At 44.2% G+C, this 16,658-nt stretch overlaps 1 protein-coding gene across 2 annotated transcripts in view; it reads left to right on the forward strand.

Annotated features, from left to right (window-relative positions):
• Window positions 1–16,658, forward strand: part of LOC100645807 (serine/threonine-protein kinase 17B) — a 63,990-nt gene that overhangs the window by 23,124 nt on the left and 24,208 nt on the right. The window contains exon 1 of one of the 2 annotated variants that reach the window (XM_012315558.3): window positions 7,072–7,097. The exons of the other annotated variant lie outside the window; for it this stretch is intronic. Within the exon in view, the coding sequence (XP_012170948.1) occupies window positions 7,087–7,097 (11 nt within the window). The 5' untranslated portion in view covers window positions 7,072–7,086. Of the gene's footprint in view, window positions 1–7,071; window positions 7,098–16,658 lie in introns of those variants that run through there. 2 annotated transcript variants of the gene reach the window in all.

Genomic DNA, 16,658 nt, shown 5'->3' on the forward strand with positions numbered 1-16,658 from the left:
TAATAACCAACTCTTGTAAATAGGTACGTGAGAAATAGGGTAGGTAATTAAGGAAATAAATCATTTTATGGCTTAGGTCTCTGTTAAGCAAACGATACCTGCTAATTTGTGACGGAGGATATGTCAGGGACAAATTGTCTCCGCCTTAAGCTGGAATCGATAGTTCTGTGAAAGAGTCGCGGTTTACAGATTAGCCGGTTCTCGGTTCTCACGACGTAGTAGCCTTTTGTATGCAGAAGCGAGCGAGAAGGCACGCAGGCAGAACTGCGCCGAGGAATTTCGACCGGACCCTGGTCGACGTTGAATCACACGTGAACGTTAACTCGCTTGGACGTACATACCGCATATACCAATCGCGTTGTGACTCACAGTCTTCGCGTTCAGACCCCTGTCAAAACACTCGACACATCGGAGAAAGGAACGCGACTTTTGTTTCGTAATCACAAATCGTTAGATGAACGAGACACGAAACGATCCACGTGTTACATCATGGTATCTGTATTTCTTACAATGACGAAGATACTTCCTAGAAAGGTAGAAACAACGGAACGAAGTTGTCGAAGACGAGTCATCGGTTGCATCGCTTTGTAAAAATCTCTATCCTCTGCATGATGAAACATTGGAGACGACCGATCTTTTCTCTTTCCTTCGATCTCAAATATTAGACGTTATTCGATCAAATTAGACGTTATTTTTCGATAGCCTGCGTCATTGTTACACGTAAGTGTACAGGCAAATAATTTGTTATTAGCTTCGGATAGGATATTTTAACTTCGCAAGGAGAAAAGGCAGATGGAAATTAAGGAATCGACGAGAAGCGGGGTTGATCAAAGTTTGACTCTCGAGACGCTCGTACGATAAATATCCGAAAAGCGCACTACGAGCACAGTTAGGCCTCTTTGGTCAGCATTCGCGAGGGGGGAAAAAGCGAAAATTCGAGGGACAAGGGAGAGGTGAAAAAAGCAAAGGGTTAGAGGCTCGGTTGAGTCACGAGCGCACGGTCAGTCGAAACGAAACGTAGACGTTCGCCACGCATCGTGCGTGCAGGTTGTACGCGGAGGGCTCACCAACGATACGTATCTATGTTCGACCGGCTGAGTCACGTGGGAAGCATGCGTGAAGTTATTCCTTGGCAGGTTCGGCGCTTTATACCCTTACTCGCCCGCCTTCTTCCTCCGTTTCTTTCCCTTTCTTCGTTTCCTCTCTTGCTGTTTCCAAGCGAACGAGTCAACGTGTCACGACTCGCCTCCTTGCCACCACGTCCATCGAATCGCTGCAAATTGATTCGAACGTATCGGCCGTACGCGTAATCCGCGCTACGAACACCGCAATTGATCGATCCTAGCGGTTAGGCTCGCGTTCATTAGCCGACTATGAACGGTCGCGCACTTGACTCGCCTTCGTTCAAAGGAAACTGTACGAAACGACTGTGTTATCTGCATCCGCGATTTTAACGGGCTACTGTGCATACGGTTGCCGATCGTCGATATCTTCGTCGCTTGTCGCCGGCAAAAATTCGATCGATTCTCATTACGTTTCTATTATTTCGTTGAAAGCAAAGAGAGTCGAGAATATCAGACGATACAAATGGTAAAAACAATTGGTTCGTGGCACATAGCAACGCGTCTTCGTTTGCCTATGTGGGCGGATCGCTTGGGGCTCGAAGCGATTTGTCATAGCGACCATGTTAAATTATAAGGTCTCGATCGGACAGTCAATTACCGGCATTATGTAAATATTTTAGTAGAAAGATGGCAAGATGGAGCCAAGCCGGACTTGGGCCGGCAATAATGGAACAGGAATATTCCAATTAAGCCTCGTAGGAAGAATGCAGTCTCGCATAAACATAAAATAGCAAACGTCCGATAATGTTCGCCTTGTACATCGTCCGTCATTACGGTTAATCGTGTAATAGAAAGGAAATCTGTCTCGTTATACGCCGTAGAGAAAATGGATAGAAAATGGAAGACGGATTTGAGGAGAATGGCATCGAAGCTTGGCTGTCTCTTAACAACTTCCATCGTATAATTATACGAAATAAAAGGTTACTGGTACAGGCAAATAAATCAATTTCATATCACCGCGATAGATAAATCAATTTGTATTTGAGATAAAGGTATTTCTTACGAGGCGAACGTTCAATTAGTCTCTGGTCGTGGAATTTCACGGAGGGTGGCGTCGAACCGTCTGGTTTCTCGAAATCCTCCCTCGTCGGTAGCAAAGGTAGGAGCGTCTTTGCCATTACCACGGTCTCCAGCTCTCGAGCACAATGCTGTGAAACGATTTGCACTTGAATGCCAGGTCTCATCCGTTTTCAGGCCGGATGCAGGTCCCGCCTTGCCCCGGATGCGATCCCTTTACCGCATCGACGCACTCGCGTCTCTCGTCCAACTATCTCGTTCCGTCAAATAGCCGTCGAATTTCCACTATTTTTTTTCTTTCTTCGTTCGCTTGGCTCGAGGACATCCATTCTCCAGCTCGCAATTAAACGAAGCATTATAAATTCATGGAGATGGAGACACACGATCGGGTTTGTCGTTGGTCCTGTTTTTTCGGTTGGCAGGCAGTTCGCTTCCTCTTAACCGAAATACAAACGCCCACGCGTCTCGCCGACAAAACCAGATACGTTTCTCTCGATTTTTCACCACGGCTATAAATCATGGCCACGTCGGTGTCTCGAGTTAATAGCTGAGCGGAGAAACTCATTAAGCATCCCGCGAATGGTTTACTTCTACTTACGCTAATAACCTTGCCACTTTATTGTTTGCTCCCTCGAAGATTCTGTCTTTATTTATTATGTCTGTTTGCGTATCATTTATTTGGAACATTTAACTTTCGCCAACGCGATACGAAGATGTATTTTTATTCGCGCTCTGGGAAAACTTTTACAATTCTGTCGTTACGACGATGGCTAACAACTTCTCATCGTACATTTTTTCATCGCGAAACTTCTTTTTCGTCGCAAAGTCACACGCAGCAGCGATTCAATCGCGAAAGAGAAACGCGTCGTTTACGCTCACAAGTACGACGGATTATAATATTAGATGACGTGTAAAAGAAAAGTCGAGGAGTATCGGAAGGTAATTAAAGTCAAGCAACAGCAATAAATTGAAATAGCAATGCGGAGAACGCGGTAAAATATGGCGGATTCATCAGGAAAGAAGCCATAACGACTAACGGTTAATAGATGCAGCTTCCAAGAATAGAACATCCTTGAAGGGGATAAGATAACTGCAGCTCCGATATACTGCGATTTACTTTTCATCCTCGTTTCCCATCGATCGCTGCCGCCCAACGAGACCGTGTGAAAAAGCCACTTCTCACGTCGCGATTCCAACCATCGAAAAACGAAAAACACGAAAGGTAAAAAAGAGCGGTGGAGCGCAACAAGCATAACGAGTGTTATCGCGATGATATTTCCGCGCAGGTATGTATTTCGCCTGCGGTTAATTTTATTTCACGCTGCGTGATATCGCGAAGAAAAACAAAGAAACGATACGATTCCTAGAAAAAAGGAACCGTTCAGGAGTGTTGAAACAGACACGGAATTAGCGTAATCGCGACACTTGTTGTCATGCGCGGATTATTGTTATGGTATCGTGCCACGACAGTCGGGGTCGTTGATACAACTGTGTTATTCGTTCTTCTCGGTTCGAGCGGTTCAGACGTGTACACGTAAGTGAAATATAGAAATCGAATCAAACGATACGTAGTATTCCTGTTATTTTCCAAAAAGTAGAGAAACAGCTCTGATATTTAAAAACGAATTTATTGGAAGGGAAGAAAAATACAGATTTTATATTCGAAGATCCCTAACGTAATAGATTTTTCTTTATTTACCAATAGAATGACGTAATACTGTCACAATAGTAAAATCAACCACCGTTGACGCGAGTGCAACGTATCGTTTGCAAGATATAAAATTATCCATATATAATTTAATTCGTTCTGAATTCTTGAAAAGACGAGTAATCGAAATAAGCAAAATATTTATTTGCACTTGCAACGATTGTATTTGTGTTCGTGCGTTACGTGTTTAAGACGTTAAAGTTGTCGAAGATTGGAACGTTTTGGTGAAGCGAGCGATTCATAAATATAACAAATAAGCATAGAACTCGTTGCTTACATCGTTCGAGATGTAGATGCATTCCATTTAAGATGCTAATTGCGCGCAACGAATGACAGTAAATATCCGCGAATCGTCGTAGAGTTTCGCCGCGATTAAGTCGCGTTTCGACGCGTGACCACCGAGGTCTGAATTTTTGCTGATTGTTTTGCGAACAGCCTCGAATCGGTGGTAATTGATAACCGGTTCTCCGGCGTAAGACGTATATACTTCTCTTATATCGAGCAGCGTGCTGACTCTTAATGAATTCAGCTGATCGAACGCGTACTTTTCGTCACGGAGACGCTCGAAATCCACGCGAATTCCTCGAAAAGGATCTGCTCCTCGAAAAACCTTCCTCGAGAAGTTAACTAAGCTTCTGACGAAGTTCAAACACCACCATCGAATACGGTAGACTTTGCTTATTTGGTCCCGCTTTAACCAACTAGATTTTTCATCGAATCTACAGGACAGCGATAAGTTTACAAACACCGTATCTTTAGTTCACTTTGGAATCTACCGTGATTTGACGTTATGATCCAGCGATAAATCATTTGCGTCTTGAGAATTAAACGTTAACCGTGTAGCTATGTAACGAGATTAGAAAATTAACGAAACAATGTAAGAACTTAGCGAACGTATATAAATTACGAGTTAGTTACGTCGTTCTTTAGACGTCCCATCATCGAGGACGACAATTCGTCAGACCTCAGGCAACCACTTTAACCATAGCCTTAGAAACTTAGAACGGATCCTCGAGACAGTTTGAACAAGAGCGCGTTACATATTTGTCATGCTCCGGTCCGGTAACGTACGTGCCTCGAATACGGCCGCATTCGTGTTTAGAAGAACGAAGAAAATCGTAAAGTACGCGCGATACAAAAGCGAGTAGCGGATCCTCGTTGAAGTATCGTCTCTAAGGTAATTGCGACACGCTTTAGTACTTGTCACAGTTTCACGTGGTCGCCGGCTTTCGCTGGCAACTACGAAGACCGGCGACTCAAGGGGGAAGGTAATAATCGTTAGTCTCTCTGCAAAGCGACGTTACGTCACACGGCCGAGTTTCTAGCATCCGTTTAACGCGGCCGATCGCTCCGACTATTCCGCGATCGATGCCCCTTCTTCGAGCGATTCCAAGTTTCACGTCGTCTGGATATGAAAACCAGTTAATTTCACCCGATGTGCTTTTGGAGTTGTTCCTAGTAGAATAAATATAGGTAATATGGTATCGTATTACCCGTATTTACACATTACCTAGATTAAACAAGAAGTGACGAACATTTGTAATGATTTCTAATCTTACACTGAGATAATTGCTTTATTACTCGTATAGTCGATATCGAAAGCACGCTATCGAGAAACTATTACCTAGACCGATCCTTATCTTTTAATATCACCATTCTTTCCGTCGTTATCCTCTAAATTCAAAATTGTAAATCTCGAGCTACGTTTAAAAAATATATGCCTTGAAGCATCCGTTTTGTAACCTACTCATATTGGAGTACGAAAAAGATAACGAGTTCTAACATAGTTCGATATAAAAGAAACTCAGTCCGATGGGAAAATATCGGTTTCCGATACTCGAATGTCCTCGAACCTAGATTCGAGACGATAAAGGCTGGTCTAACAGCGGGACGCGAATCAAAGTGCACTCGTGGTTGGTTCGCGAATCGATCAGAGGTCTGGAAAGGATCGGATTTCGCTCGCTAGACTCGATTCGCTTGTCCATCGATCGCAGCATTGGCACGCTTTCGTTTTTCTTCCGTGGGTGAAGGGACACGCGTGCACTTTATTAGCCGCGAAATCGCGAATCAAAAACCTCTCGTGCGATACACACAGCGAAAGAAAAAGTTATCAACGTGGAAGAGGAATCGGCGTGGTGGCTCGGTCGTGGAAGCGTCGCAAGGAAGCGTCGTAAGGAAGCGTTTCGATGCGAAGAGACACCCGAAGCACACGGTTCTCGGCGTTGTTTCTCGATTCGCGTTTCTCTTACGTACGGCTACCTGCGGTGGCTGCTATCGCGAATATATATCCGTCGCACGTAAAGAAGAAATAAATTCCCAGCAGGCCGTAAAGAAATCCGTACCGAAGGCGTGTGCACCATCGCCTTGGTAGCTCGCCAACGAGGTTAGTGGGATTTGAGATTTTCGATAGCTCCTTCCTACACGTATACGGCGTAACGTGTCGAGGATAACCGGCGTTCTCTTCTCGCGTGAACGCGTTCCTCCTGTGCACGAGAATGCTCGATCGTGTCTCCTCCTCGGCCCAGGTTCCAGCTCTTCGAATCCGAACCGAAGAACCAGAGAGCAACGACGCTCGATTCTCTCTTCTCCTCCCGGCTAATTTGCATAAGAGCGAGTTCGATGTACCAAACCTTAACCCTAGAATGGTTAACAGAGGAAAGTACCGAACGAGACAAGCAGGAGAACGTATAATTACCATTATTTTCTATGTTCGAACAATATAGACGTTTAAGTTGAACGTTTAAAAAATTACTGGTCCGATGTTACGTATACGATACTGTCTATATTTTCAAAGCCACGATCGTAGAACGTTTCTCTACCGTTTATTCTGTACTATAATCTGCTAGGCTTGTTAGAAACAGATATTTCAATTGATTTAGGATTTCAACATTAAACAGACAGAAATTGTATCAAGTGTCCAAATATGTACTTATGAACGGTAGCATATATCGTATTTTTCAGCAGAATTACCCACGGCTGAACTAACGACAAGTTTTTCGTGTTTGTTGCAGGTACGTATCGCTCGGACGTATTTACCGGAGATACCGGTAACAGGGATCCTCATTGTGACAAAGTATACCTACGATTAGTCGACACTGATAATTCGTTATCGTTACGCGTAAGGCGTCGCTCGGGAGATTGCTTCACGATTATCTTTCTACATACATAGCAACGAGCGAAAGGTTACAGGCGAGCTTTTCCCTTTTCCCTCCTTTCGTCTTGTCGTTCTTCGCTGCGATGAAATTTTCGTAGGTGTTAATTTATATTATTAGGCACCGATTTCTGACAACGGTATCTTGCAAGGTCGATGTGAACGTCTCTGACGCGTGTCTTTGCGTTTCGAAAACAATACGTAGAAATTATTTAATCTTTCTCGTTTATCGTTTGGCACGAAACAAGTCTTTTCGAACACCGTGAAAATTCAGGGTCAACAAACCTAAACGAAACTCGAACGGTACAAAGCGAGGGCTAAGATCTTTTGGCAAGACGATACCTTTGGTCGCCCACGTTTCGCGTCGGTCATCGCACATTGTAAACTGTTGTCCACGACGCGTGGTACAAAAGTATTGTACTTGCTCCTGCCTGACTCACGCGACTTGATTTGGTTTTCATACAGCAGAGACACACGACACACCTTGATTTAACGCAACATCTTCCTCGGCTAATTATGATTCATCGACAGTAGCCATCGATAGCGACGACGTTTATGGAAATTCTCCCTCTAACTGTGACTAACATGGCCGATAACTGTTAGTCGATGGCATCGTGCGAGTGGACAACGAGCGCTGTATAATAGACGTTTCGTTTTTGAAGCAGTAGCGATACGAAGGAAACGTTCTTTCAAGACGAGCTGGTAATAAGGCCAAAGTGTCGTTCTAGTTCTAATTAGTGCGTCTAAAAGCCAACTCGGAGAATCCCACTTTCTGTAAATATCCGAGCGTCGGATGTGACGAACATCCGCATATAGATAGAAACGAACAAATATCGTGGACCTATCGGCTAGAAAAGTAGGTATCACGAAAGGGAAAAGAGAAAGAAGGAAAAGAAGGAGAGATGGACCGGTCGATCCGACGATCGTTCATCTCGACCGCACGGCGACTTCCTGCTGTCGATCGTTGAAGTATGGCTGGTGCGGACCGACCAGTTTGGTACCCTTCAAAACTTCCCATCGACGATCGCAAATAAACCGAGTCTACTTTGATGCCTTGCGAAAATAAAGCTGACGTTCCCTCCCCTGTATCTCGATCGAGCATCGTTGCAACGAAGCGCAACTACTGTACATTCCGCGAGACTTGCATCTCGCTCGATAAATTCGCCGTTATATTGGGTTGGCAACGGTCTTTGACATTAGGTGGTACTGACAAAATCCGCAATCACTTAGTTACCATTCTAATAGATTTCGTGAAAATGTAAAGGAGGGGAAAAATAATAAGAAAGGAGAGGAAGCGCGAGGGACTGAGGAGGAAGAAAGGGAAGGTTGTACGGTGGGACGTTGAAAGAAATCACGAGAGATAGGGGATCGAGAAATCCGTTGGTATGGAGTATCGGTTTCTTCGGGGGTCCCGATTTAGCCACGGAACGCCGCAAAACGCCAATAAGAGGATACTTTGGTCGTTGTCAGGATTAATGCTCGTCACGAACGAACGAAGGGACGGGCGTCGACTTCTAAATTTCACGAGGAAAAAAAGTAACCGGAGGGAGACGCACGAGGCGTTTGGCGAACGTACGTGGACGAAAAGGAGGAAGCCTCGGGCAAAGAGGGGAGATGGACTCCCTTGACGTCCTTCGTCGGTCGCCACAGTTTGCTGACCCGGTTTGAAAAGAGCAAAAATCGATGTCGATGGGAGAAGGAAGGGATCCAGGGGCCGATCGAACCAAAATCGACCAACCGGTCGACGGCTGGGTACCGCGCATTAAAATCTCCCTGCGCTAATCTGATTCGATTATTAATCCTGTCGAGATCAGGCTTCTAAAAATAACACCGTAGGTCACGGCGTGTGCCACAGCGTCGATTTCTGCGTAAAAATTGTTAAGATGTTGTAAAACGATCGATCGAAATAACATCGTTTCCGAGGATCTGTGAATCGATGATGTAATTTAAAGGATTGGAAAATTGAAAAAAAAAGAGTAGGTTTTTGTTATGACCCATTTAATCGCGATATTAGAATTCTCCTAGTCTCTTTCGAAACAGCGTATAATTATCCTTCTCGTTGGAGATGAAACGAACTAGTCGAGAGACAGGAATCGCGCGAAAACTCGCTGAGCCGTTGGTTAATGGCTACGAGAGCAACGAACGAGGAGAAAAAGAGGAAAACGGAGCCGGAGGAAACTGGAACGGGTCGTTTTGTAACCGTTCTCGGATGAGGTTAAATATCATTCCGTTCGTTCTTCGGCGGGCAGCGGATAAACACCGGTGAACGATTCGCGTGAAAGTTTCACCGTGCTCGTTGCCCGATAAAAATGTTGCTCGTCTGAACAAACTCTCCCAGAGAAGGTAGACGATCGTGGTATTTGGTCAACAGGCTTTTGACTGCTGTCGACCATATAATTGCGAGATCCTCGATGACCTTTCGACGCACTCTCGACATTGTCGAAAGGTTAAAAATTAAATTGTTGGAATATGCATGTACGTATATCGAGAGAGTCGAAGCAAATGGTCCACAGAAACGTTTTGTACGATATTCAACGATAGCAACGAAGGAAACACGTTGAATTACGATTGAATTATATTGTTTTCGTGGCATGACAAATTGTTACGACTTCGTTCGAGATATATATGTATATATGATCCTTCGTAGGACGGAGAATCATCTTGTGTCACAGTAATAATCATCCTGCAGGCAGAGAAAGAAAAATTTCTGCGGCGGTCGACCGCAGAAGGTTTCGAATGAAACGATTCGAAGCGGTTTGCGGGAATGCAGTCGATCCCGTAAAAATGATAAAAGTGTTCTAGCATGGAAGCAACAAGCAGAAAAATACATTTTTGCCAGCGAGATTCCAAAACCTGCTCCCGTGACATTACCGCAGCTGAATTCCTTTTCGTACCACTGTGAACGAGGCATGGAATTCAAACGACTGTTTAAGAGCTCGTCCTGCTGCTACTTTCTTCTCTCGCGACATTTGCGAAGAATCAGGAACTGCAACAGACCCGAGACCAAGGATTATAATTCGCAAAAAGAAAAAGAAGCGTCTGTCGTTCCCGTGTCAACTACGAACATTGGGTCGCTCAGAAACCATACCGATCAATCGCGTAAATTAAAACGCTTAGAAGCACGACGATAACGAACGATAGTTGCTAGGATTTGTCCTACTTTTACAATTTACAAGTATTTCTTTGTGATACATAAATTTATGAAAATGAGAATTTTTTCTTGAAACGTCGAATACGAATTCTGTATCTGGATAATCTGAAATTTATAATTCTACGAGAGCTGAAGTCGATCAGCAGATGGATTTTCAGAAGCTCCATTATTACTCTAAATTTTGTCTTCAGGTAAAGTTTCTTCGTCACAGCGATTGACGTCAAGGGATTAAAAAGATTAATGAAAGATTTAACCAGATCCTGGTCCATTCACGACGCAGACACGACTCGATTATAAGCCCGGACGATTGCGTTGGAAGTTTCGCTTCTTAGCGAAGTTTAGTCGATTAGCCGGCGACGGTTAAATGGCAGCGGCAGACTCGCGACACGATATTCCCCGTATTTTTCTCGGTCCATCCTGGACAGCCGCAAGCCGTATCAAGTGCGTGTATTGCGTAACGCGTGTACCCGCTGTGCGTCCAAGTCCACCAGCACAATGGCGTTAACGAGCGACAATCGACGGGAAGACTGCGAACGTGTCCGCTTGACTCGCGCAATAATGCGTTTCTGTTACCCCGCGTTTGTACTCTCGCCGAACTAAATTCTCGCTTTTTCCACGATTGCTTCCTTCTAGCTCCATAAACATCAGAAAATCCACAAAAATATATTCATCGCGTTTGCTCCTATGATTTTCATATCGAATTGTTGCTAGATCCTGCGGATTTTCCCTCTTTGATCTAACAATTGTAGTATTGGGTTGACAACTAAGTAATTAATTAAATAATACCACCTGATGACAAAATCCGCAATTACTTAGTCGTCAACCCAATATTAGTGAAAAATTTCTCATTCATTTTATATTACAGTCCATAGTATATGTTATTATATATAGTCTACATTATAATGTAGCATAGCATATAGTCGGTTCTTAATCTGTGGTCTATGGGCCCCCGGGGGACGGAAGTCGTCACACACGCAAGTAATTATTTTTTTATTCGAATAAAAGATATTTAATACTCGTATTCATCTACTTATAGCGGCTCGCTTCTATCGAAATTCGGAGGTTGTTGATGAGAGTTCCAAACGCATATATTCAGCACGTTACGGATGGGAGTTGCGAGCTAAGTCTCGCGGGTCTGAGACAATAAAGAGTTATTTATAGGAAATCGGTGGTAAACAAAAGGTTAAGAACCTCTCCGTTATAGCGTATAGAGTTGGTAAGAGGCAGTTGGTTTCACGCGAACCGCTTAATTCTGGACGGAACGATCTCGATGCCATCCGATGGTTAAGTTTATCTCATTACAGGGCCCCGTGGTACGGAAACCAGAGCGACTCGTTGCCCCCGGTCGTCGTTAATTACACTCGACTCTGCTGGCAATTAAGGAAATTAGCAGATAGGTAGGCAGACCGACCGCGTCGTCTACGATCGCCGGCTCTGCATCGGTTCTCTCTCGAATGCAAATCCATTGTGCAACTACTGCAACGGGCCAGCGTTACATCGTTACCAATGCGGTGAAATTCGTTCCAGTTGCGTTCGCAGCTCGTTAGGCCGATTACACAACGTTGCGCAATCTTCTCCTCTCAGGGGCACTGGAACGTTTTTTTCTATCTGCACTTTCTGTGCTTTCTCATCACGAGCTTCTCGATCGTCAAATAAAAAATTAAGAGGTATTGCAACGTATTTTACTTTGCGATATTTCTGTTTACTCCTTGCGATTACTCTGCACCAAACCTTGTTACCGCATCAGTCGTGCGTCTACTTTGAGCCATTGTTTGCGTTCAGCTTCCTGTATCCTTCCGTTTTTTTAGTAGAACTTTACAAGCCACTTATCGACTGCAACATCACACCGTTGGCGTTCGATGAAAATTAATTTCGACCTGCGCAACAACCGACCATATCTGAGCTGAACGCTTCTCGCACCAAATAAATCTACCCTTTCTGTAGCTTTCCAACCTCTGAACCATCGAAAGGGCTACTTACATAGATGAAAGAGACGCAAGGTACGAAGGATGTCGACCGTTAGCGCAAGGTGCGTGGCCAAGCTCGTAACCGCGATAGCCGAGCAACGACGTTGCGTACAATGTCTCCAGTCGCGGATGTCGATGACCCTCGAACGTCGGTATCGGGACAAGGAGAGGATGGTAGAAGGAGAGGCAGAGGAGAGGGAGACGAAGGGGAAGGAGAAAACGGTAGAAGCGGTGGACGAAGATGGAAGAGTAAGGAAAATAAAAAGGCACAAGCTCCTCAAGGGAAGAGGTGGAAGAAGGTACTTCGTAGACCGGATGGTGGGTAGGAGCACGAGGTCGTCGGACTGACCGGTGTGTTTAGTAGTTAGGAAGCTAATGGATGCCTTAAAGGACGATGGATACACACAAGGTTGTGTTGCACGACGTAGACTCTGATCCCGGTGTTAGCACCGATTTCCTGGTCCGCCGCTCTACACCAGAGGGCAACGAGCACTTAACGCTTTGCTCGGCTCCCCTACCTCTCCTCTTGACCCTGGGTCATTGATCTTACACCAGGCTACGTATATAGTTTTAATGTGTCTATGCTCGGTAGCTTTAAGTAACACGCCGTTTCGAACTTTGCGGTTGATCCCTGGTCGTGGGAAGAAACAACAGACATCCAATTTAGGAGAGCACGACCACCGAAACGTTGTAATATCTGACTTACGATGTGGTCACTCGTCAGACACTCGACGCCAAGACGTCGTATTTTAGGTCATGCTGGACCTTCTACTCGGTGACTCCAGTCCGAAGGGAAAGTTTGTTTCTTTTCGCGTTTTTAAATGCGAAAACTACGGATGGAAGGTATGAAAAATAACGTTTCTTTTATCGCTCAGAAGTTACACGGATTTGTTCTGTGATCTAAAAAAGCACACAAAAAGCGACATCCACATCGCACGAATTTCTGGAAGCAAGTGGTTCGTTGCTTAAGAGCGTATGGAACGTTCAAGCGAAAACCACAAAGCCACAAAGAGGTCGCAGCCTCAAGCTCTCGATGCTTTTCTCCGTCTCGATCATCGTGCAAAAGCTTCGAACAGCTCCTCGTCGCGTCTCGTACAAATCCAGCACTGGATGGAGATACCACTACGGTGAAAGTGTATACTTTCTATGGAGTTCGCGGCACTACCGCGTTCAGCCCCGGTTAGAACTTTATTCCACGTTGTGAACAAATTTGCGAGACTCGATGCCGGGTAACTGGTTCATCCCTGAAACCGAGGATTCAAAGAAACGAGATGTAAAAGGGATTGGTTTGGCTATTGGTTCGCGCTTCTTCAACATGGGACGCGGTCGGACGATCGAACGAGGTCCTAAGTACGCTTTAAGTCCCGCACAGATACCAGGGACTCGCTGGAAAAATAATAACGTAGCTGGCGCTATTTAAGAGAAACAAACATAGTGAAAGTATTGTTGCGTTCTTAAATATTAAGGTTGATCACGAAACCGTGAGCAAACTATTCCTTGATATTCCCACGGATTCTGCAGCGATCAAATGAGACGCGATCATCTCTTGGACCGAGAAATGCGCAATAAATTTTAGTTTGCGTTTTCATCGCCGTGCAGATAATAATACTTTGTACTTGTAAATAATAATAGACTCGTGAACGCTGTAGAAACGAATGATCATTCTCTCGTCTTTTGTATTAACACGTTTGCTTGCTACTGAAATGCCTCGGCATATGTATGCTGCGACGTCTTAATTATTTGAAAGTTAGCCGCTAGACTGTCGACGATAACTACTTATGCAATTTTGAGTTTCTGCATCTCTGCGTTCCAGGAAAGAGATTCGAGAGGTTAGAAATTTTGCAAATAACTTTCGTAAACTTCTACTAATTTCATATTTACATTAAATTCGACACTCGAAACGTATAAACTTTAGCTAACCACTGATTTTAGGATCGCGCTACTCCTATATCGTTTCCATCTACAGTACCGGCCGCGGAGATCGAAGAGCAGGAAATGTCCAGGAGTTTCTTTAACCAGAGAAGCACGACAGTGGAACGGTCCAGTTTCCTGCTTGGTATACTTTCGTGACGCCTCGAGTTACAACTTTGACGTTATCCGTGGTTCAAGGAGCTCGTAAATTCGAACCGTTGCTTGCCAATATCGCAGCTATATAAAGATACGCGGTAAACGTTTGCAATTACCGCTTCCAGGTGCAATTTCATTTGTTACAAATTGCTAATTAATTTTGTTCCTTGAGAGTCGTAGAGCCTTGCATTGCCGGATAACGCGATCACGAACCTTCAGCTTCGCCAAATTATCCCGCTACGTCTCGCCTTCTAGCTTCATCCTCGTCTTCGCGGCAATTGCACGGTTCGAGATGTTCCGTTCTTTCGTTTTCTTCTCGGAACGTAGTCATAGGATTGCGAGCGCGTCGATTTAACGCGCTCCTCGCGACTAGACCTCCGCGTAGAGGGCTTCTTGCTATCTGGCTGTTGCAGCAAATCTCCCGTTTATCCTCTAACGACCTTAACGCCGCAAAAACCGTCGCACCCCGGGAACATTTGCCTTCCTTTCTCACAGAGGCTACCAATCTGCAGTAAAAATCACGGGAAATTGCGATAAATTTAACAACGCGACGTACATAATTGCACATCGATTTCTTGCACTGTTAATGTTATACAGAGAAGTCGTTTACAAAGTTTTTGACAGTATTTCCTGGGAAACGCATGCGATGCGTCAGAAACGGGTTAAGGGATTAACGATCGTTGCGCAATGAAACTCGAATACGTAGAAACGTTTAGGAAACACGAGAACGCGAAGTCGATATTTTATCGCCCCGCAGCCTCGAGGATTATCTCGGAAACGCGACTTTCACGCGGCGTTTCGTAGCGAGATTTGAAAATTTGTTAGCGAACGTTTATAGGAAATGTGAAATGCGCAAAGGTATACTGGATGCCCATAATATGGAAAAATGTATCGTACATAGTAAAATAGTTCGTAGTAAAATATTATACTTGTTATAATATGTGAGCGGCGAAGCTTATTGAGATATCGTGTGTTTAATTATGTTCGGAATATGAATTTTCATAAACACATCCGCGGTTTAATCATTGCGGTTCAATTTATCAGTAATTTTATAATTGAAATACATCTGGTCGAAAACGCGTAATTATCCAGATACTTTTGAAAGATAGCGAATACATGTTACAAGATAAACATATAATTTTTTAATTTCCGGTGTAACAGTTCCGAACGTTGGCTCGTGAGACGCCCGTGCACGCATCAACTACCTCGAACCAGCTATTTTACATTTCCGCGGAGAAATCCGAAGCGCCAGGCCGGCAACGTCTAGATCCCGTGATTTCTCGTTGGAACCCGTTGATCAGGCTTGTTTTCTTCCACCGCTACCATAGAAGGTCCTCTCCTTTCATCGAACGCAGAAATTCCACTCCTCGAAACGTGAATTTAGTCTCTCGCGTGCTTATGGTAGTTCGTCGTCTTTCGTGAAAACGTTGTATGAAGTCGATAAAACCGCGGATCCACCCGAGAGCCAAGCTAAATTACGCTACGCTGAGTTTAAAAATATTTGCATTATTATTGTAGTATAAGGCCCAGTACGGTTTAGCTTAGCTTTTGATGAAAACGCTTCTGCATATATTATTGTGCGTGTATGCGAAGCAAGTATTTTTAAATTTAACATAAACGGCGTATTTTCGGTACCTCTGACTTAATGAATCGGTAAATTCGAGCTACGCCAATGGTGAATATGTACGTGGTCCAGCAAGTGTGTCGACGTCGGTCTTGTCGACGACAGTCACGCTCGCGCGATTCCGCGTTCGCTTAGACGAAAGTCGAGTTTCTGTCACGATACCTTTCAAGGTCAGGACTTAATGCGCCCACGTAATTAACCTCCAACGAGTTGCCAAGCGGCACTTTGTATTTTCACGGAGAAATCCGACCGCGGCTCCTCGTTAAAGACTTCGAACCAACCTCGTTTTCTTCGGCTGGCATGCGCTCCGATCGAACTGGGATTCAAGCTACTTAAAATTCATCACATTTCACGACTACAACGTTTACTTGGTCAAAGACGGTTTTATCGAAACTAGAAAACGTTAATCGATATATGCGTGTTTCTTAGTCAAGTTTTCTAGTTGATAGATGGTTTGGAATATCCGACCGAGGTAATAAATAACCGAACGCTTTTTACTTAAATTATCTCTTTCGATGTTTAGCCAGAGTATATCGAAATTAAGTTTTGCAATCTGCCGATGAGCTCACAGATACGAAATATCGTTGCTTATATTACTTGCAATAATCTCTTATCGATTTAGGCGAAACCTTCTTATCTTGTAATTTTTCTCTCAAAATATATATATGTATATATACACACACTATATTTCCCAATTGGTTTCAAATCTGAAATATTTCACGTGGCACATACGATACGTAGACACGAAGAAATATTATTGGTAAATGTTGGAATCGTGAGTCAATGCATAAGAACACATCGTATCATGTACGACACGACCACCCCAATTAGATTCACGGAGATCCACGA

This window comes from Bombus terrestris, chromosome 13 (genome assembly GCF_910591885.1).
Source record: "Bombus terrestris chromosome 13, iyBomTerr1.2, whole genome shotgun sequence".
NCBI classification, from domain to species: Eukaryota; Metazoa; Arthropoda; class Insecta; order Hymenoptera; family Apidae; genus Bombus; species Bombus terrestris.